Below are 21,516 nucleotides of genomic sequence, written 5' to 3'. Positions count from 1 at the left end.
GCCAGGAAACCCAGCACCGTTGACTTTTCACGGCCGTTGGTCGTCCCGCTTTGAACACACTGGTTGTTTATTCACCCAGGAGTTCTGGGCTCTGACTCGGGTCTTCGGTGAATGCAGCAGAAGGGGCGTGGTGATGGGGGACCCGTCTCCAAGGGGAGAGTGTTGGTGATGGCGGTCCTGGGAGCTCCCGTCCCAGCCGTTGGGCAGGCCCAGCCGCGAGCTTCTCCTGGAGGCCGGGAGCTGAGGGGGCTCTGCTTCGCTGTGGTCTCACTGACCTGTGATGGTCTTGATTCTTTTTTAGGGTTTTCTTTTGACTTGTCGCCTCTCACAAAGAAGAATGGTGCCTACAAAGTTGAGACGGAGAAGTACGAGTTTTACATCAACGTGTGTGGTGCGGTGTCCGTGGGCTCCTGCCAGCCGGACTCGGGAGCCTGTCAGGTATCAAAAAGGCAAGTCACTGTTCCCAGTTCCCGGTCTTCCGTTAGGTGTCTTGTGCTCACAGGTGTTTTATTCTGGAGTAGGTGTGTTGTCTGCTGACCTCTTTGCTTTATGATGAGTGTTAAAACTCTGGGAAGACCTGGACTGAAAACCAGAGGGTGCTGCTGGGAGCTTTCGTTTCCCAGGGAAGGAGCAGGACAGGAGTGGATTCGTGCAGCGCCTCCCTTCTGTGTAGTCGGGACTTCGCAGTTGTTGGATGGGTTTATGTACACGCTTCTCCCTTCAGTGTGTTAGTCCAGGGAGTTGTGCCTTAAACCAGCCGCGCTGAGCGTGGATTTGGGTCTGGTGTGGGGTGGGATTGCCCTCGCACCGCCGCTGCGCTGAGGTCCTAACCGCCGTCCCGGCACTGCCACCCCCTACGCTGTCCCCGGCGCTTCCTTCAGCATCGCAGCATCACAGAGCTTCTGGTCTTGGTATCTTTCCTGAGAAACGTTTGTTTATTTGTTTTAGTGGTGGGAAGTCTTGGAACTTGGGACGCAGTAACGCTAAGCTTTCGTATTATGACGGGATGATCCAGCTGAGTTACAAGGATGGCACGCCCTACAACAATGAAAGGCACACGCCAAGAGCCACGCTGCTCACCTTCCTCTGTGATCGAGACGCCGGAGTGGGTTTCCCTGAATATCAGGTAGGAATTGTGCTGTGTGTGTGCACATGTGTGTGCCCGTGTGTGTGTCTGCAGAGCGACCGGCAAGGAGGGAGAGAACGTCAGTCTTGTAAAGGCAGGGGAAGAGAAAAAAGTGGTCAAGACAGGGCTTGTGACTTTTCTGGAGCGAGACAAGATTCTGTTGTAGGTGATGTAGGAGCTGGGATGGTCCCTAGGGATAAACCATCAAGCTGTCTGGCTCCTCAGGACTTACACAGGAGCCTGTCCTGGGACCTTTATTTAGAAGGAGAGCTATTTTTAGTCTGGTTTCCTGGGCAAATCGTCATCTCCTATGATTTTAATTAATCCTTTTAGATTTGCCAGAGGACACGGGCAGTATTCATTTTCTGAGCTGTTGCTTCAGTGGGCTGTACAGCTCAGTCACAGCCCATGACACTGTTGGTTTTGGGCACAAAACACACAAAAGCAGCAAAACCATCCCTTATTCCCATTTAACAGAGGATAGATTTCCATCTTAATTTATTGCTGGGCAATCTTCCTTTTAATAAAATGAGAGGGATGGGCAAAGTAAATTAACTTTCCTGTGGTTTTTATTTAGAAAAAAGTGCCCCGTCTTTTTAGAAATGCTGGCTTTGTGTAATGATTACTCTTTTCTGCCACCCCTCCCATGTCTGTCCTTGTCCTGAGATTAGGAAGAAGATAACTCTACCTACAACTTCCGGTGGTACAGCAGTTACGCCTGCCCGGCAGAGCCCCTGGAGTGTGTGGTGACTGACCCCTCCACGATGGAGCAGTACGACCTCTCTAGGTGAGGCATGTCAGCCTGCCCTTGGCCGGGCCCCAGTCCAGATAGCGCTGACTGAGGTCGATTAGACCCTGCTGGTGAGCTTGTAACTCAGCCGATGATAGGGAATCAGGTTAGCTCTAGGTACAGGACCGAGGTGGGAGCTTTAAGCAGAAGGAATTCTGCTAATGGTCCTGTAGCCTGTGCGAGATCAACCAGTCTTCGCCCAGCAAAACCTCAGTCTTCACTGCATCATTTAAAGCGATGCCTGTCGGTGCAGAGGTGTGGGGCCAGTTCCAGGTGTGCCGGGGGCTGCATTTAGTGAGTTCGAGAACACAGGTGTGCCGGCTTTGGTAGTTTGGTGGGCGGGGCACGTTTCCTTCAGTATTTCTCTAACTGCTTAGAAGTGAATCGTAGGACCGAAATCTGTCAGCTTGAAAAGCATGCATTTCCCTTTGAAATTTCAGGCTAGCAAAATCCGAGGTTGGTCATGGAGGAAACTGGTATGCCCTGGACAATGCCGGGGCACACAGCACGTGGAGGAAGTACTACATAAATGTGTGTCGACCTCTGAACCCAGTGCCGGGCTGCGATCGGTACGCGGCCGCTTGCCAGATGAAGTACCAAAACGACCAAGTGAGTCTGCCGTCCCCTCCTGAGCCCAGGACCTGGTGGTGGAGGGGCCTGCTTTGGGACTCTCAGATCTAAGCAGGCCTGGCTGCTGACGAGAAGCCCTCTGAGTGGGAGAGGGGCCTCGGGGTGAACTCCCCTGCCCCCTACAGATGTGATCCTATTCGAGTCATTGTTCAGATTTAAAATTTCAAAAAGCCTGGGCGTCGGGGACCTCCTGTGCTCACAGTACTCGGCAGAGGAAGTGTCTCTGCGTGAGCAGCAGACATCTGTAAAGCATAGTTTTTGCTTCCCAAAGCTCTTACTTCTGGACTAATTAGGGGGCCACCTGCTCGGTAGAGTTGCTGCGGATGAACTAGATCCAAGTGTTAGCTCTCGCCAGGGTGCGAGCTGCACTTTGTCATCCGATGGAATGCAGTTACTGCTGGAGCTTTGGTATGTTTCCCTGGGCTCCGTGCACACGGTGCATCTTAAAATAAAGATGTATGTGTGCTTCTTTAAAAATAGCATGTCGGGAATGTACTTTCCTGGCTTCTGTTACACGGCAGCTTGGAGGTGTTTTAAGGGAAGCTGGCGAGCGCTCTCTGGTGGTTCAGAGTGAGCACCCCGTGGTGTGTACACGTGTACACACGTGCGCGTGCTCTTTGTCGGAGCAGCGGCCTCAAAGGACAGTCAGTCCTCGTTATTCTCAGATTCTGTATCTGCGAAGTTGTCCACTTGCTCATGTTTATTTGTAACTCCAAATCAGTACCGGGTGCTTTCACAGTCTTCCGTGGACATGCGCAGAGGGGCCTGACGTGGCTCTGCGTTCTCGTCTCAGCTCTCCTACCCAGACGGCCAGAGGGTGGAGACACGGGGGGTGGGCAGTGCGGTGTCAGAAGCTCCTGGCCAGGTGGGCGGGGTTTGAGTCCTTCCTCTGATGCCCGTTAGTGGGGTGGCCTTGGATAAGTCACTTAGCATGTCTGAACCTCGTTTTCTCTTTTGTAAAATAAAGAAAATAGAATCTACCAGGATCTTGAGTATTCAGGATCACAGTCTGTGTGACATATAGGTACCTCCAGTCGTCCCTTTTGGTGCGTGGGGTGGGGATTGGTTCCAGGATCTCGGCAGATACCAACAGCTAAGGATGCCCAAGACCTTTACATACAGTGTCGCAGTATTTGCACATCACCTACACACAGCTTCACTTTTGAGTTCCCTCTAGGTTACTCATAATACTTAACACAGTGTAAATGCTACGTTAGTAGGTGCTGGTGGCAAATTTAAGTGTTGTTTTTCCTGGAATTTCTTTCCCCTGAATATTTTCGATCTGATGTTGGTTGAACCTGCAGAGGTAGAGCCTGTGGATGTGGAGGGCTGACTGTGTTTCCCCTCTGTGTACGAACGGTGGTTCAGTATTCACTAATTCAGCGTTTGTAGCGAGTTTATGGAACACAACTACTGTGAATAATGAGAATCCACTGAGTTAGAAATGAGGAAATCAGTTGTTTTCTCTTCAGAAGGAAACGTAACGGACACGCATGTTTGCAGGGTTCATTTTCTGAAACCGTCTCCATCAGCAACTTGGGGATGGCGAAGACGGGCCCCATGGTGGAGGACAGCGGCAGCCTCCTCCTGGAGTACGTGAATGGCTCAGCCTGTACCACCAGCGATGGGAGACGGACCACCTACACCACCAGGATCCACCTCGTCTGTTCCAGGGGCAGCCTGGTAAGGAAGGCGCTGCTTGTCACCCATGACCTTGGTTGCTTTGGGTGTCTCTTCACAGGGACAAAGGTTGATCTTAATTCTGCTTCAGGCCAGCATGTGATACAAACTCAAGGAGGCAAGGAGCACGGTGATGGTGCTTGTGTGGCTCTCCCTTCTCAACTTCAAGCCTGATCTCTTACTGCTGGTTTGTGACGTACACCGTCTGGGCTTCTGTAGACTTGAGTTCTTTCTCTGAGTGGTACAGATGCCGCCCTGCCTGTTAGTCCCTGTGAGTTGGTGATCTGAGGATCACGGCTGCAGAATAGGTCTTAGAGACGGTTCAGTCCAAACAGCAGACTTCATAGAGGAGACTGAGGCTGGGCGCAGCTCGGGCCAGTGGGTGAGCACGGAGGGGGGGGTGTAATGCGCCAGGAAAGCAGGGATGAAAAATCAAGGCTGGGAAATGGGGGCGGTGGTGGGGGTTGCGTTTGGGCCCGAGCTCCTCGGCCAGGGCAGAGCAGGGGAGAAAGCTCCGAATAAAAGTGCCCCGGGGTCCTTGGGGGTAGTCCCCACTGGTTTTTTAAAAACAATGAGGTGGAAGGTGTATAGCGTAAGATTTACCATTTCAGCTATTTTTACATGCACAGTTGAGTGGCATTAAGTACGTTTACAGTGCTGGGCACGCATCACTGGTGTCCATTTCCAGAACTCTGTTATTCTAAACTTAATTTTTTTTTTTAACCTGGAGCTTTACATTTATACCTGGGTCACGTGTGTTTTTGAATAATTGCCAAACTCTTAGATGAAACTGAGCGGGAATAATAAAGAGCTCATGTTTATTATCAAACAGATTCTTTCCAAGGGCTGGCTCCACTTTTTAAGGGTCTGCTATAGCGTCCTCTCACTTCGTAGACAAGAACCCGGCCCAGTGTGCCCACTCCTCTCCGCAGGCAGAGGGCCTCAGTCACTTACATACTAGGCGTCCTGCAGACGCCAAGTTTTCTCTGTCCTTTGCCAGCACACGAGGTTTTCCCAAGAGATAATGTCTCTAGAGCTTAAGGTCACTCTGATAAGGGAAGGAGAATGTTAGCTGGCTGAGCACAGCCTGAGTTGTGCAAGGAAAGTGTCGCATAACTGAGCTGTAAACATACACTCTGATAAGCCAGAGTCGGCTTCCCGATTTCTGCTCTCCGTCCCAGGAAGGAATGCTGGCTGCCCAGCCCGGCCCTCGCCTCCTGCTGGGCACGTCCGGGCGTCCCCTCCCTGGGCCTCATCCCGCTCCGCTTCCTCTCTCTGGTGTCTCGTTGCCACAGAGATAGTGGACAGTTCCAGGCAGTTCTCTCGGACCCTTATGTTTTCAGCTTTCCTGTGACATCCTGTTTGGACGGTGCTGGTCAGTTTTCAGAGCCATGGCACGTTGTTAACTGTATCCCTCAGCAGTGCTGCGGGGGTGGGGCGCATTTCATGGGCCCAGGAAACACTGAATGAGGGTCATGTCCCGGGGAGTTCCGCAGTCCCAGGACTTTCCAGAGCCGCGTGGAGAGGCAGAGGGATGGGTGTGTGTTTAGTTCACTGTTGGTGATGCTGCGGCTGAGAGCGTGGGGACTTCAGACCAGAGGGTGCTCGGTGGGTGAGGCGCGCGGGGCAGCCTAGCATCCCCTTCACCTGTGTGTCTGGGCGGGCGTCTCCCCTCCTCGGTGCCTCCATTTGCTCATCTGTACACAGGGGGCGGGTAGAGGTTGTCCTGAGGCTCAGGTGAGGAATGCTCATCACACTTGTTATTGAAAACGCACCCAGGAAAGTGCCCAGATGGTCAGCGACTCACAGCGGGATGAGCACACCCGTGTGACTAGACCCACGGCTGCAGATAGAGCCCGGGAGCCTCCGTGTGCCCCTTCCCGGTCCATTCCCCCGCCCCGTGCCGATACCGCGCCCCATAGGTCAGTCTCGCCTGCGTCTGCGCTTGCGTGGCTGTGATCACGTGCACCGGCACCTTGGGCTCTGCCTCTTGTTCCGCACCTGGGTGTAGAACGGTTTTCAGAAGCGTGGACTGGACTCAGACCTAGGTTTGGATCCCAGTTCTACCACTGACTCCTGGCGTGACCTCAGGTGAATTTCCCAGCATCCGAGCGTAAGAGAGAACATCTCCTCAGTAGGAATGCTGAGGACACTGAGTTACAATTAGATACGTCACGTGCAGCACCTAGCCTAGCACTGTCCCATGACAGTCCATAGATTTTAGCTCTTTTTATTTATCAGGCACGTATTCTTTTGGTTAGAGCAAGTTCCATTTTCTCATGTTGATTTTTATCCCGGATTTGTCCTTTCAGAACACCCATCCCATATTTTCTCTCAGCTGGGAGTGTGTGGTCAGCTTCCTGTGGAACACGGAGGCTGCCTGTCCTGTCCAAGTAACGACAGACACAGACCAGGTACGGGTACGGTCCCGGGCCTCTGGCCATTCCCACCCGGGTGTCCCGGCTCTGCACCCCTCCCCTTGTGCTTCTTAATCCCTTACAGCGTCTGCCTTTCCTCCTCCTCGACAGCAGGCATCTGGAAGTCATCCCGCGAGCCTCTCCCTCAGCCCCGGCTCCCAGTCCTGGGATGAGAACCAGGGCCTCCAGCTTTCCTCTGGTTTCCTTCCTTTCTCTCCACATCGCTGTCCCTTCAGCGTGGCGGTGGCTCTGGGCTGTCCGTCACCACAGAGATGGGTGCTTAAATAGCACGACCATGCCTAAAACGTGCCCCATCGTCTGTCGGACACAGCCCGTGTGGTTTAACGTGATGTTTAAGGTTTTAATGCTCTGCTTCCAGCCGCATCCCTGCTTCAGCCCCGCGCCTGCTGCAGCGCCGGGCTCACGCCGCTCTTCGGCCTTGGCACGCGCTCCTGCCCTCGGTGAACCCCTGCCTGCAGAGCGTGGCAGCCAGCTGCTCTAAGATGTGTTCTCTGACCTCCCAGGGGTGCACCTTGTGTTCACAGCACGGGGTGTTTTTCTTTATGATGGGACGGATTTCCCTCCCTCCCTCCCTCCCTCCCTTTTCAGGGCTCCATCAGGCAGCAGAGCCCAGGCTTACCCAGATGAATGTTCCCGGCGCAGAGTCCCGGGCTTGTGGGACCCAGGGAGGGTGGGAGTCGGGGCACGCCACCCTGGCCCGCCGGCAGTGTTTTCTGAGGGTGTGGCCACTGCTCCATTCTCTGCATGTGGCGGGTGGGGTGGAAAAAAGACACGAGGCGGTGGGGGAAGGGGGGGCTCGTTACCCTTCTAGAAGAGGGGAAGAGACGGGTAATTGTTTGTGGGTCTTCTACGGTTCCTCCCTTTCTTTGGGGGTCAGCAGCGGTCTTGTTCAGGTAAATGAAGCAGTCTTAGGAGCTCAGATGAGGTCAGCGTCTCGGAGCTGGTGTCCCACATGGAGCGCTTCAGATGCGGTATTGGAAGGGGCCGTGAGCTCTCCCAGGGCTGCTTCTCGGACGGGGTTTAGCGTCAGTGCAGTCCACACGGGGCAGGCTTTGGAGCTGCTCTGTCTTCGCCATGTTCTCATGGACCAGGTTTGAATGTGCCTCTTTGCCTCTTTTGTTCCTGCAGGCCTGCTCCATCAGGGACCCCAACAGTGGGTATGTGTTTGATCTGAACCCACTAAACAGTTCCCAAGGATATGTGGTCTCGGGCATCGGGAAGACTTTTGTGGTAAGGCTTGTGTGATGATTTCCGATTTGCCTTGAGAGGATGGGAGGATGCGTGGAAGTCACCTGCAGCTGGCTGCAGGGGAGGCAGGTGCCCTCAGGAATTGCCCAGGGCCCTGGGATGGCAGCTTTTACCCAGGAGGAGATGAGAAAACCCAGATTGAAGGGGAAATGAGGTGAAACCGTCGCCCCATCCTGTTATGCTGCAGATGTGAGGGTGTCATTCTTTAGAAAACAGGCTATTCCTAAGCCGTGGCCATGCGTCTGGAGTGGTGGTCCCAGGCCAGCAGCGTGGGCATCACCTGGGAGCTTGCAGGAGGTGCAGTGTCTTGTGGGTGGGGCCCAGCAGCCTGGGTTGGTTGTTTGTTTAACATTTATTTATTTATTTATTTTTGGCTGCGTTGGGTCTTAGTTGCTGCGCGTGGGCTTTCTCTAGTTGTTACTCTGTTGCGGTGCGGTGGCTTCTCTCGTTGCACAGCCCAGGCTCTAGAGCGCAGGCCCAGTAGTTGTGGCGCACGGGCTCTAGAACACAAGCTCAATAGTTGGGGCGCGCGGGCTTAGTTGCTCCATGCCATGTGGGATCTCCCCGGGCCAGGGCTTGAACCCGTGTCCCCAGCATTGGCAGGCAGATTCTTAACCACTGCGCCAACAGCAAAGCCCCAGCAGTCTGTTTTGACAAGGCCCCACGTGGCTCTGGTGCCCACTGGGGTTTCAGAGGCACTGGTGAAGTGGAAACGATATTCCCCTATTAGAGGGAGACGACCGATGGCAGTGCTCTGGGATCTTCTGACGGCGCTTCCTTCACGGGCGGCCCTGACAGGGTGTCTGGAGCGGTGAGGAGGAAAATCTCCACTTAATGCTGTTCTGTTGTAAACTAAGCGCTGCTAGACAGGGAGAAAGCTTTTTAAAAATCTTTATTTAGGTTTAACTTCTAGCAAAATCCACAGTGGAAGAAGAGAATACCCTTTGAAAGCAGGAAGTTGGGGTGAGAATGTCATAGCACTTTGATGCAAAGGGGACTTTGCAGGCACAGCGCATGCGGGAGGGCCTGCGGATTGTTCCAGAGCCAGAAGGCACCTGAGGGCTCGTCACTCAGCAGCACAGTGGCTTGCAGCCCTCCCTCTCCCCTCCCCCTCTCAGAAGCTGCTGCTCTGGAGTTTGGCTTGTACCAGGTTATCACAGGTGACAGTATATTTGGCTGTCGGTGTGAGTGTGAGAAGCAGACAGGACCTTTGCTGAGCCCCACAGGGAGCATGTCGGAAGAGGAGAGTCCCATAGAGGACATGCCAGAGGCGGCGAGCCCAGGGAGAACGTGCCAGCAGAGGAGCTCTGTAGCGGGCAGGCCGGAAAGGCTGTGCCCGTGCAGTAGCAGGGGCGGGAGGCGGCAGGTGCACAGTTGCGGACAGCAGGGACAGACTGTGGACGACGCAAGTGGAAGTGGAGTTGATTAGCGGGTGTCTAGGCTCCTGGGAGTCAGGACACAGCCCTTGTGCTGCCAGAAGGGCTCAGGACGCCACCGCCCACCAGCCGGCTGCTTGGCACTGTTCGCTTATCACCTGGCCCTGCCGGGCTCAGCTGCCCCTACTTCTGTGACCGCACAGCCCACGTGGCTGCAGGGCACCTGCCTGGGTGTAGTCTTAAGCGGCCATTTCTTAAGTAGTAAACTTTGGTCTGAAGGAAAAATACTTTGTACGTGTAGTTCTTAACTTTTTATACGTCGTCCACATACCAGTTGTAGAGAAGTCTTTCCTTTTCGTGTCTCGTACCGAAGAGCATATCCTGCTTCCTTATATCAACTACTGGATTTAAATCGAATGGTATCAACAGCTTTAAGAAATACAGGGGTATCCCATTATATTTACTTTTAATTAATGTGACTTCAACCATATATGCTTTTTTTTACTGTAAAATTCTGGCTACTTACAGTTCCTCTCTTATATATGCTGCATTGTTACGTGCAGTGTGTCTCATGCATTTAGAGATACGGGGCTGTATAAATAAAGCCTTACAGGCAATTTATGGGCATTGCCGTTTGGACTTTGATTTCTGCTTTATGTACTAGCTTCAGGGTTTAATTGCCCAGGCATGGAAAGTTGGTCATTTGCCTAATAAGGAACAAATTATGCAATTGTTTGGATAACAAGCAGGCAACCCTGTTTGGCTGGGCAGGGTTTGAGTTGTTCGGGGTTATGTTCGCGGTGAGTCACGTGGCCTGAGTTGGTGTGTGGTTCTCGCTGTCTGGCCTGCAGTTTAACGTGTGCGGCGCGATGCCCGTCTGTGGCACCTTGGATGGAAAGCCAGCTTCCGGCTGTGAGGCAGAGACCCAGACGGAAGAGCTGAAGAATCTGAAGCCAGGAAGGCTGGTGGGACTGGAGAAGAGCCTCCAGCTGTCCACCGAGGGCTTTATAACTCTGACCTACACGGGGCTTCCTTCCCACCCCAGAGGTGAGCTCACATCCCTGTGTTTGCAGCTAACCGGTGTCCTGGGGGTTCCGTGACTGTAAACCTTTCAGAGTGTCACGGGGGTGCCTGTAGACTCTGAGTCCTGGCCACCCTCCCCGCCTCTGAGCCCCACGTGCCCAGCCTCTGGTGTGTTCTCCCAGCCGCCTGAGTGCATCCCGCGGCCGGAGGGGTCCCGGCCACTAGGTTCTGCTGTGCCCGCCCCCAGGTGTCCTCCACCTGCACCTCCAGCGGCTCCTCTGATAGGAGTGTGTTCGCTCGGCCTTTTGTGCTGTGTTTTTCAGGTATTAAAGAAGCGGTGGGTGAAGGTAACGGAAGTTACTTTGTTTTTTCCTAAATTTCTTTCTTTCCGCCAATTCCTCTACTCAGTCTTGATTGTATCTTTAATTACAGTTTTGCATCTCCGGTGGGTTCACGTTTCTACTCCTTCCTGCAGCTGTGACAGTGAACTGAAAGTTGCCATTTTTGGTGTCACAAGGTGCAAGGCCGAGTCTGAGGGCCTCGGGAGGAGGTGGTGGTGGAGTCACAGCTGCCGTCGTGAATGCTCGCCGCGGGTGCCCCCGTGTGGAGTGCTGTGTGCGCTTAGCGGGTTGGTTCTCCGCCAACCCCGTGCATCTCATTTGCGCTCACACCCTCTGCTTAGCCACCTTCTTGCTTCACAGGTGACGAAGGCCCCGGAAGGCCCTGTGCCCTGGACAGAGCCACTGGCTCAGCGCCGGGCAGAGCCAGGGCTGGCAGCCAGGTCTCTCGATCCTCATCCTGGCTCTGCCGACTAACACGTTTCTGCTTTGCGTTGGGGATCGGAGGCCCACAGAGGTGCAGCCACATCACACGCACAGCCAGTGAGCGGCAGGGCGGAGGTTGGAACCCGCGCCTTCTGGCTTGTGAACCTGTGCTCTGTGCACCACACCGGCATGGACTCAGGAGGGGGCCGTCGTGTGATGTGTGGGGCGGAAAACATGAGGGGCGTCTGAGTCGACGTCAGAGGAACCTAGTATCCGGGAGGGAGTGGGGACGGCTCTGCCCTCCTGCACCCGTGGCAGTGTGCGGTCACTGGCTACTTTTGTGCATCGCGCTCAGGCTGACGGATCCATGAACACGCTGGGAAGAGAACTCTGAGGGCGTCGAAGGAATGAGTTCAGGATTCTTGTGAAGGGGATTGAAGAACTGGGGTCTTCTTAACTTCAGGGACAGAAAACATGGGGCCTGGGGGCTGCTATCAGATCCTGGAAGGGTTGTCCTAGAAGGGGAATTGATCTTGTTCTGTATCATTTGTTGGGGAGGGTTTGGACCACAGACTGAGATAATTTTAGTTGGTTAGAGGAGAATTAGTAGAGCCGGGGGAGTGGTAATCCTTTGCTTTACAGATGGAAAGCTCTTCAGCCCTTGGTCAAAACAGTCAGGTGCTCACTCACTTCAGTATCCAGAAAGCAGCGTGCGTCATTCTGGTTTATAATTCTTCTGCTCTCCAGTTCCAGAGTGCTGTTTAAAAATGAAATAGATTAGGCATTTATATATAATTTTTTTTTTGGCCCTAATCGTGTGGCTGACAGCCGCTGACACTTATTCTGCTGGGTTTGAATCCAGGCGCTGGCAACCCCAGGGGCGCAGCACATGTATAACCAGCCCTTTTTTTTTTTTTACATCTTTATTGGAGTATAATTGGTTTACAATGGTGTGTTAGTTTCTGCTTTATAAGAAAGTGAATCAGTTATACATATACATGTGTTCCCATATCTCTTGCCTCTTGCGTCTCCCTGCCTCCCACCCTCCCAGTCCCACCCCTCTAGGTGGTCACAGAGCACCGAGCTGATCTCCCTGTGCCGTCCGGCTGCTTCCCACTAGCTAGCTATTTTACGTTTGGTAGTGTAGAGCCGTGCTGCCCCAGACTTGCTCCTTACCCTCTTTTTGCCTCAGTTTCCTCCTGTATTAGCCGGGCATCTCTGGTCCCCTGTGAGGGTTAACGTGTTGATGACCCTGGGGTTCTTCCCCTAGCGCAGCCTCCGGTGCTCACCACCCACCCGTGGTCCCCGCCCTGCGGAAGCCCAGAGTAGCAGCCAGCCCTGTCCAGTGGCCGAGGGACACTGGCTGCTCCTCTGACGGGGTCACCCGCCACTGTGCTAGCTCACTCCCGCTGACCTCCTGCTTCTGGAACTGGGGAGGCCCACCCTCGCCCATCCTCCCCACCTGAGCCTTGGTCCTTGCTGTTCCCTCTGTGCGCAGTGCTCTCCCCTCAAGACTGCCAGGCAGTTCGTTTCTTCTCTTCCCTTCTTCGGTGGGGGGGGGGGGTGGGGGGAGCTCAGACGGCACCTTCTCAGGGAGCCCGGCCACTGCGTTGGAAACCGCCATGCCTCTTCCCCACCACCCTTGGGGTTTCTTAGGCCCCGTCCCTGCTGCGTTTTCCTTCGTTTCCAACTGGTGTGTGAGGGGTTGCCTTTTGCTTACTACTTGGGCGCTGGGCCGGAGTGTCAGCTCCCGGTAGGGCGGGTGTTCTTGTTTCTTTCGCTCCTGTGTGTCGTAAGGAACTTAGTAAATGTTGTCGAATAAACCCTAAAGGAGGGTGGATGGTTAGACGGATATAGCATGTGCACACTTCCTGGAATAGAAGGTGGCCAAGACACCGAGTTCACGGTGTACACCGTCTGTACGTGGGTCGCTATCACAGTGAACGTGGCCACTTTGTAGTTCACATTGGGTCCCTGAACCAGACCCGGCGCTTCGCCGTGGTTGCCTTAGAGGGTGGCTTGGAGGCTCGTTCCCGGGCACACTGTCCTGGTGCCACACGCGTGTTACGGCTGCACCGTGATCGCTGTGGTTTCCTACAGTCTGGTCTTCTTGTTCGCAGGGAGGGCTGATGCTTTCATCATCCGCTTCATCTGCAATGACGACGTTTACCCCGGGACCCCCAGATTCCTGCATCAAGACATTGACTCTGACCTGGGGATCCGGGACACATTCTTTGAGTTTGAAACTGCATTGGCCTGTGTACCTTCTCCGGTGGATTGCCAAGTCATGGGTGAGGCCGGGGGACCAGGAATTAAGAGGCTGGTCAAAAGCGTGTGTCTTCGCCTGCGTGTGTGTCTGTGTGTGCGCGCACATGTGTCTCTGTATGTTTTACTTTACAGGCAGCATGATATATGTGTTACATATTTTCTTTGAATGATACTGGAATTGTAAAGCTTCTCTTGAAGAGAATCTAGATACATAATTAATGGTTTTGAGCTATAGTTTGGGATCAGAAGCTGGTTAAGAACGGAGAAGAAAACGAGGGGAAAAAAAATCAAGTACACTGGCAGAGCTTCTTACAGTGTAAGAGAAGAAAAGAACGAGAGGATAAAGCTCCGTAAGGTGTGCCTGGATGCTGAGCCGGGTCTCCAGCAGCCCTCATTCTTTGTGGTGGCCCCCAGCCTCACCTCCACACCCATGGTGATTTGTTGTAATGGAGGCTTTGAGGGTCAGGGCAGGTGTATGTTTCTGTAGGAGAAGCCTCTCGGCTTCCTGGGGATCTCCTCATTTCTCTGTTATGAATATTTTTATTTTTTAAAAAATATTTATTTATTTGGCTGTGCTGGGTCCTAGGTGTGCCAGGCGGGCTCCTTAGTTGCGGTATGCGTGTGGGATCTAGTTCCCTGACCAGGGATCGAACGCGGGCCCCCTACATTGGGAGCGCCGGAGTCTTAACCACTGCGCCACCAGGGAAATCCCTGTTATGAATGTTAAGTTCGTGCATCCTTGGTCTTTGGGGTTGAACGGCGGTGCCCAAAGCTGCCAGGAAGGCAGGGAGTTCCAGCGTTTTCATGTGTTTCAGACCTCGCTGGGAACGAGTATGATCTGAGCGGCCTAAGCAAAGCCAGGAAGCCTTGGACTGCGGTTGACACCTCGGCTGATGGAAAGAGGAGAACCTTCTACTTGAGTGTCTGCAATCCTCTCCCGTATATTCCTGGCTGCCACGGTGAGTTCCGAGCAGTGGACTCAGGTTCGTTCTGCCTTTCCTCCCACCCCCAAGTTCATCGGCTTTCCTGGCCCTTCCAGGCAGTGCAGTGGGGTCCTGCCTCGTGTCGGAAGACAACAGCTGGAACCTGGGCGTCGTGCAGGTCAGCCCTCAAGTTGCCGCCAACGGGTCCCTGAGCATCGTCTACGTCAACGGCGACAAGTGCGGGACCCAGCGCTTCTCCACCAGGATAACGCTCGAGTGCGCCCACACGACGGTGCGTGTCTGTCGTGCCGCATTCTCACGCCCCTCCAGTCTCCAGATCTTCTGTCTGATGTAGAACTTGCCTGAGTTTTCAGGGGTTTTAGGCCATCGATAGGGTTTGACGAGAAGGTGCTGTTTCCCCCCAGATCTGATGTGTTTCATAAGTGCCATGTATTTTTCTCGTGGAGGTTAAAAGTTGGGTATTAGTTCTAGCTACCATTTGACTCATTTTTTAAATAAATGAGAACACAGTGAGCTGTTGGTTTCTGTTGTAGGGATCCCCGACCTTTCAGCTCCTGGACGACTGTGAGTATGTGTTTGTCTGGAGAACCGTGGAAGCCTGTCCCGTCGTCCGCGTGGAAGGTAAGACCCAGCCCTGCTCACGGATGCTGGTGAACGTGTGAAGTAGGGGGTGTTCTAACAGCATCTTAGATGTGAAACCCCATGCATGATCATGAAGCATCCATTAGTGGACGGACAGCTTCTTATCCTTGATTGTTTTTACTCCACTCCATTGCTCACTTTGCCAGCTACGTTTTCCTCACCTACCCAGACTGACGGACTCTCGGCATCTCACGCTTGAGAATATGAACGTGGGGTTTGGTTTTGTTTAAGTGCATCTTCATCCTGTGACCTAAGCTTTTCGAGAAAGCTGTTTGTCAGGCAGTTTGTCTTATCTATACAGACAAAAGAAGAGAACGTGGAAGTGATGTTTAATGCCTCTTTTAAGACAGTACTTAGCTGATTAAAAGTTGCAGAACTTTTGCCTCAAGGTGTGAGTGTGTGTAATTGCCCTTCCCTTCTCGTGTTCTTGAAGGGGACAACTGTGAGGTGAGAGACCCAAGGCATGGCAACATGTATGACCTGAAGCCTCTTGGCCTAAATGACACCATCGTGAGGGCTGGTGAATACACCTATTACTTCCGGGTCTGTGGAAAGCTGTCCTCAGGTGTCTGCTCGACCGATGACAAGTCCAAAGTCATCTCATCCTGTCAGGCAAAGCGGGGACCCCAGGGATTTCAGAAAGTGGCAGGTACCATGGTTGTTTCTTCTCTTTTTGCAAAAGGATGGAATTCCACATTTAAGATGTTATGATTATATCTTATGATTTAAGATCTAAAGATTATAACTTTCCTGAGTAGGAGGAATGTCTGCTGTGTTCCTGTAAAACAGTGTGTGAGTGATTTTTTTTTTTTAAATCTTTATTGGAGTATAATTGCTTCACAACACTGTTAGTTTCTGTTGTACAACAAAGTGAATCAGCCATATGCATACACATGTCCCCATATCCCCTCCCTCTTGAGCCTCCCTCCCACCCTCCCTATCCCACCCCTCTAGGTCATCGCAAAGCTGATCTCCCTGTGCTATGCTGCTGCTTCCCACAAGCTAAATATTTTACATTCAATAGTGTATACATGTCGATGCTACTCTCACTTCACCCCAGCTTCTCCCTCCCCCACCACCCCGTGTCCTCAAGTCATTTCTCTATGTCTATGTCTTTATTCCTGTCCTGCCCCTAGGTTCATCAGAACCATTTTTTTTTTTTTAGATTCCATATATATGTGTTAGCATACGGTATTTGTTTTTCTCTTTCTGACTTACTTCACTCTGTATGACAGACTCTAGCTCCATCCACCTCACTACAAATAACTCAATTTCGTTTCTTTTTATGGCTGAGTAATATTCCATTGTATATATGTGCCACATCTTCTTTATCCATTCATCTGTCGATGGACACTTAGGTTGCTTCCATGTCCTGGGTATTGTAAATAGTGCTGCAGTGAACATTGTGGTACATGACTCTTTGAATTATGGTTTTCTCAGGGTATATGCCCAATAGTGGAATTGCTGGCTCATATGGTGGTTCTGTTTCTAGTTTTTTAAGGAACCTCCATACTGTTCTCCATAGTGGTTGTATCAATTTACATTCTCACCAGCGGTGCAGCAGGCTTCCTTTTTCACCACACCCTTTCCAGCATTTACTGTTTCTAGATTTTTGATAATGGCCATTCTTCAGAATGGCCAGTGTGAGGTGATACCTCGTTGTACTTTTGATTTGCATTTCTCTAATAATTAGTGATGTTGAACATCTTTTCATGTGCCTCTTGGCCATCTGTATGTCTTCTTTGGTGAAATGTCTATTTAGGTCTTCCACCCATTTTTTAATTGAATTGTTTGTTTTTTTGACATTGAGTTCCATGAGCTGTTTGTATGTTTTGGAGATTAATCCTTTGTCCCGTTGTTTCATTTGCAAATATTTTCTCCCATTCTGAGGGTTGTGTTTTCATCTTGTTTATGGTTCCCTTTGCTGTGCAAAAGCTTTTAAATTTCGTTAGGTCCCATTGTTTATTTCTGTTTTTATTTTCATTACTCTAGGAGGTGGGTTAAAAAAGATCTTGCTGTGGTTTATGTCAAAGTATTTTTCCTGTGTTTTCCTCTAAGAGTTTTATAGTCTTACATTTAAGTCTTTAATCCGTTTGGAGTTTATTTTTGTGTATGGTGTTAGGGAGTATTCTAATTTCATTCTTTCACATGTAGCTGTCCAGTTTTCCCAGCACCACTTATTGAAGAGGCTGTCTTTCCTCCATCATATGTTCTTGCCTCCTTTTTTGTAAATTAGGTGACCATACGTGTGTAGGTTTATCTCTGGGCTTTCTATCTCTGGGCTTTCTATCCTGTACCACTGATCTATATTTCTGGTTTTGTGCTAGTACCATACTGTCTTGATTACTGTAGCTTTGTAGTATAGTTTGAAGTCAGGGAGCCTGATTCCTCCAGCTCTGTTTTTCTTTCTCAAGATTGCTTTGGCTATTCGGGGTCTTTTGTGTTTCCATACAAATTGTAAACTTTTTTGTTCTAATTCTGTGAAGAATGCCATTGGTAGCTTGATAGGGATTGCACATTAAATCTGTAGATTGCTTTGGGTAGGATAGTCATTTTCACAATATTGATTCTTCCAATCCAAGAACATAGTATATTTCTCCATCTGTTTATGTCACCTTTGATTTCTTTCATCAGTGTTTTACAGTTTTCTGAGTACAAGTCTTTTGCCTCCTTAGGTAGGTTTATTCCTAGGTATTTTATTCTTTTCGTCGCGATGGTAAATGGGATTGTTTCCTTAATTTCTCTTTCTGATTTTTCGTTGTTAGCATGTAGTAATGCAAGAGATTTCTGTGCATTAATTTTGTATCTTGCAACCTTACCAAATTCATTGATTAATTCTGGTAGTTTTCTGGTGGCATCTTTAGGATTTTCTATATATAGTATCATGTTATCTGCAAACAGTGACAGTTTTACTTCTTCTCTTCCAATTTGTATTCCTTTTATTTCTTTTTCTTCTCTAATTGCCATGACTAGGACTTCCAAAACTATGTTGAATAAGAGTGCTGAGAGTGGACATCCTTGTCTTGTTCCTGATCTTAATGGAAATGCTTTCAGTTTTTCACCATTGACAATGATGTTTGCTGTGGGTTTGTCATATATGGCCTTTATTATGTTGAGGTAGTTTCCCTCTATGCCCATTTTGTGGAGAGTTTTTATCATAAATGCGTGTTGAATTTTGTCAAAAGTTTTTTCTGCGTCTATTGAGATGATCATAGGGTCTTTATTCCTTAATTAATATGGTGTATCACATTGATTGATTTGCATGTATTGAGGAATCCTTGCATCCCTGGGATAAATCCCACTTGATCATGGTGTATGATCCTTTTAATATGTTGTTGGACTCTGTTTGCAAGTATTTTGTTCAGGATTTTTGCATCTATATTCATCAGTGATATTGGTCTATAATTTTCTTTTTTTGTGATATCTTTTTCTGGTTTTGGTATCAGGGCGACGGTGGCTTCATAGAATGAATTTGGGAGTGTTCCTCCCTCTGCAATTTTTTGGAAGAGTTTGGGAAGGATGGATGTTAGCTCTTCTCTAAATGTTTGATAGAATTCGCCTGGACTTTTGTTTGTTGGAAGATTTTTAATTGCAGTTTCAATTTCATTTCTTGTGATAGGTCTGTTTATATTTTCTAATTCTTCCTGGTTCAGTCTTGGAAAATTGTACCTTTCCAAGAATTTGTCCATTTCTTCATAGTTGTCCTTTTTATTGGCATATAGTTTGTTTGTAGTAGCCTCTTATAATCCTTTGTATTTCTGCAGTGTCAGTTGTGATTTCTCCTTTTTCATTTCTAATTTTATTGATTTGTGTCCTCTCCCTTTTTTTCCTTGATGAGTCTGGCTAAGGGTTTATCAATTTTGTTTATCTTCTCAAAGAACCAGCTTTTAGTTTTATTGATCTTTGCTGTTTTCTTTGTTTCTATTTCATTTCTTTATGCTCTGATCTTTGTGATTTCTTTCCTTTACTGACTTTGGGTTTTCTTTGTTGTCCTTTCTCTAGTTGCTTCAGGTGTAGGGTTAAATTGTTTATTTGAGATTTTTCTTGTTTCTTGAGGTGAGATTGAATTGCTATAAACTTCCCTCTTAGAACTGCTTTTGCTGCATCCCATAGGGTCATTGTGTTTTTGTTGTCATTTGTTTCTATGTATTTTTAAATTTCTTCTTTGATTTCTTCAGTGATCTCTTGGTTATTTAGTAGCACACTGTTCAGCCTCCATGTATTTGTGGTTTTTACAATTTTTTTCCTGTAATTGATTTCCAATCTCATAGCGTTGTGGTCAGAAAAGATACTTGATACAATTTCAGTTTTCTTAAATTTCCTGAGACTTGATATATGACCCAAGGTGTGATCTATCCTAGCGGATGTTCCGTGTGCACTCGAGAAGAAAGTGTATTCTACCACTTTCAGGTGGAAAGGTCTATAAATATCAATTAAATCTCTCTGGTCTGTTGTGTCACTTAAAGCTTGTGTTTCCTTATTTTCTGTTTGGATGATCTGTCCATTGGTGTAAGTGGGGTGTTAAAGTCCCCTACTATTATTGTGTTACTTTTGATTTCCCCTTTCATGGTTGTTAGCATTTGCCTTATGTGTTGAGGTGCTCCTATGTTGGGTGCATAAACATTTATAATAGTTATATTCTCTTCTTGGATTGATCCCTTGATCATTATGTAGTGCCCTTCCTTATCTCTTGTAACAGTCTTAAAGTCTATTTTATCTGATATGCGTATTGCTACTCCAGCTTTCTTTTGATTTCCATTTGCATGGAATATCTTTTTCCATCCCTTCACTTCCAGTCTTTATGTGTCCCTAGGTCTGAAGTGGGTCTCTTGTAGACAGTATATATACGGGTCTTGTTTTTGTATCCATCCATTCAGCCAGTCTGTGTCTTTTGGTTGGGACATTTAGTCCATTTACATTCAAGGTTATTATCGATATGTATGTTCCTATTACCATTTTCTTAATTGTCTTGGGTTTGTTTTTGTGGGTCTTTTCCTTGTGTTTCCTGCCTAGAGAAGTTTCTTTAGCATTTGTTGTAAAGCTGGTTTGGTGGTGCTGGATTCTCTTAGCTTTTGCTTGTCTGAAGAGCTTTTGATTTCTCCATCGAATCTGAATGAGATCCTTGCTGGGTAGAGTAATCTTGGTTGTAGGTTTTCTCTTTCATCGCTTTAAGTATATCCTGCCACTCCCTTCTGGCCTGCAGAGTTTCTGCTGAAAAATCAGCTGATAACCTTATGGGGATTCCCTTGTGTGTTACTTTCTGTTTTTTCCTTGCTGCTTTTAATGTTTTTTCTTTGAATTTAATTTTTGTTTTATTAATATGTGTCTTGGTGTGTTTCTCCTAGGGTGTATACTGTGTGGGACTCTGTGTGCTTCCTGGACTTGGGTGACTATTTCCTTTCCCATGTTTGTGAAGTTTTCCACTATAATCTCTTCAGATGTTTTCTCAGAGTCTTCCTTTTTCTCTTCTTTTTCTGGGACCCCTATAATTCTAACGTTGTTGCGTTTAGCGTTGTCCCAGAGAATCTCTGAGATTGTCTCCAGTTCTTTTCATTCTTTTTTCTTTATCCTGCTCCTCGGCAGTTATTTCCACCGTTTTGTCTTCCAGCTGACGTACTCGTTCTTCTGCCTCTGTTATTGATTCCTTCTAGTGTATTTTTCAGTTCACTTATTGTGTTGTTCATCTCTGTTTGTTTGTTCTTTAGTTCTTCTAGATCTTTCTTGAGCATTTCTTGTATTTTCTCAATCCGTGCCTCCATTCTGTTTCCGAGATTCTGGATCATCTTTACTGTCATTACTCTGAATTCTTTTTCAGGTAGATTGCCTATTTCCTCCTCATTTATTTGATCTTGTAGGTTTTTACCTTGCTCCTTCATCTGTGATATATTATTTTGCTGTCTCTTTTTTTTTTGTTTGTTTTTTTATGAGTGGGATTGTGCTCCTGTCTTACTAGTTGTTTGGCCTGAGGCTTCCAACACTGCAGTTTGTAGGCTGTTGGGTGGAGCTGGGTCTTGGTGCTGAGATGAGGACCTCTGGGAGACCTCACTCCGATGAATATTCCCTGGGGTCTGAAGTTCTCTGTTAGTCCAGTGGTTGAGACTCAGAGCTCCCACTGCCGGAGCTTTGGCCTGACCTCTGGCTTGTGAACCAAGATCCTGCAAGCCGTGAGGGGTGGCAAAAAAAATAAAAGAACAATAACAAAGTAAAAAATACAGTTAGACTAGGAAACTAACAGGTATGTTAGAAAAAATATAAAAAAAAAAAAAAGGTGGAAAAGGCCTTGGCTGTGGAGGGCGGGGCCTTAGCAGGGGCAAGATTTGGCTGGTGGGCGGGGCCTGTGCTTAGTACCCACAGGGCTGGAAAAGGCCCTGGGGGGTGTAGGGGGTGGGGCTCAGGCTCAAGGAACAGAAGGGGCCCAGGCGTGCCTCCCGCCCGCGGGGGACCCCACCTGGGAGCCCAGCAGCCTTCCTGGGTTCGAGTGGGTGGGGCAAACGCCCTTGCTCCTTTCCCGCTCCTCTGGTCCTGGAGAGCCGCCTCCCTCCTGCCTCTCCTGTTCTCTCCTGGCCTCCCTCCTATGTCCCCAGGAT

At 49.4% G+C, this 21,516-nt stretch overlaps 1 protein-coding gene across 1 annotated transcript in view; it reads left to right on the top strand.

Annotated features, from left to right (window-relative positions):
* IGF2R (insulin like growth factor 2 receptor) overlaps positions 1-21,516 on the top strand; it is a 110,028-nt gene that overhangs the window by 55,808 nt on the left and 32,704 nt on the right. The window contains exons 15-27 of the mRNA XM_012536407.3: positions 302-449; positions 949-1,126; positions 1,798-1,913; positions 2,357-2,525; positions 4,050-4,229; positions 6,539-6,640; positions 7,793-7,894; positions 10,140-10,335; positions 13,196-13,366; positions 14,159-14,302; positions 14,383-14,558; positions 14,821-14,908; positions 15,363-15,578. Coding sequence (XP_012391861.2) covers positions 302-449; positions 949-1,126; positions 1,798-1,913; positions 2,357-2,525; positions 4,050-4,229; positions 6,539-6,640; positions 7,793-7,894; positions 10,140-10,335; positions 13,196-13,366; positions 14,159-14,302; positions 14,383-14,558; positions 14,821-14,908; positions 15,363-15,578 — 1,986 coding nt within the window. The remainder of the gene's footprint in view (positions 1-301; positions 450-948; positions 1,127-1,797; positions 1,914-2,356; positions 2,526-4,049; positions 4,230-6,538; positions 6,641-7,792; positions 7,895-10,139; positions 10,336-13,195; positions 13,367-14,158; positions 14,303-14,382; positions 14,559-14,820; positions 14,909-15,362; positions 15,579-21,516) is intronic.

Source organism: Orcinus orca, chromosome 12 (genome assembly GCF_937001465.1).
Source record: "Orcinus orca chromosome 12, mOrcOrc1.1, whole genome shotgun sequence".
In the NCBI taxonomy this organism is placed as follows: domain Eukaryota; kingdom Metazoa; phylum Chordata; class Mammalia; order Artiodactyla; family Delphinidae; genus Orcinus; species Orcinus orca.
This window is presented reverse-complemented; position numbering and strand designations above follow the sequence as displayed.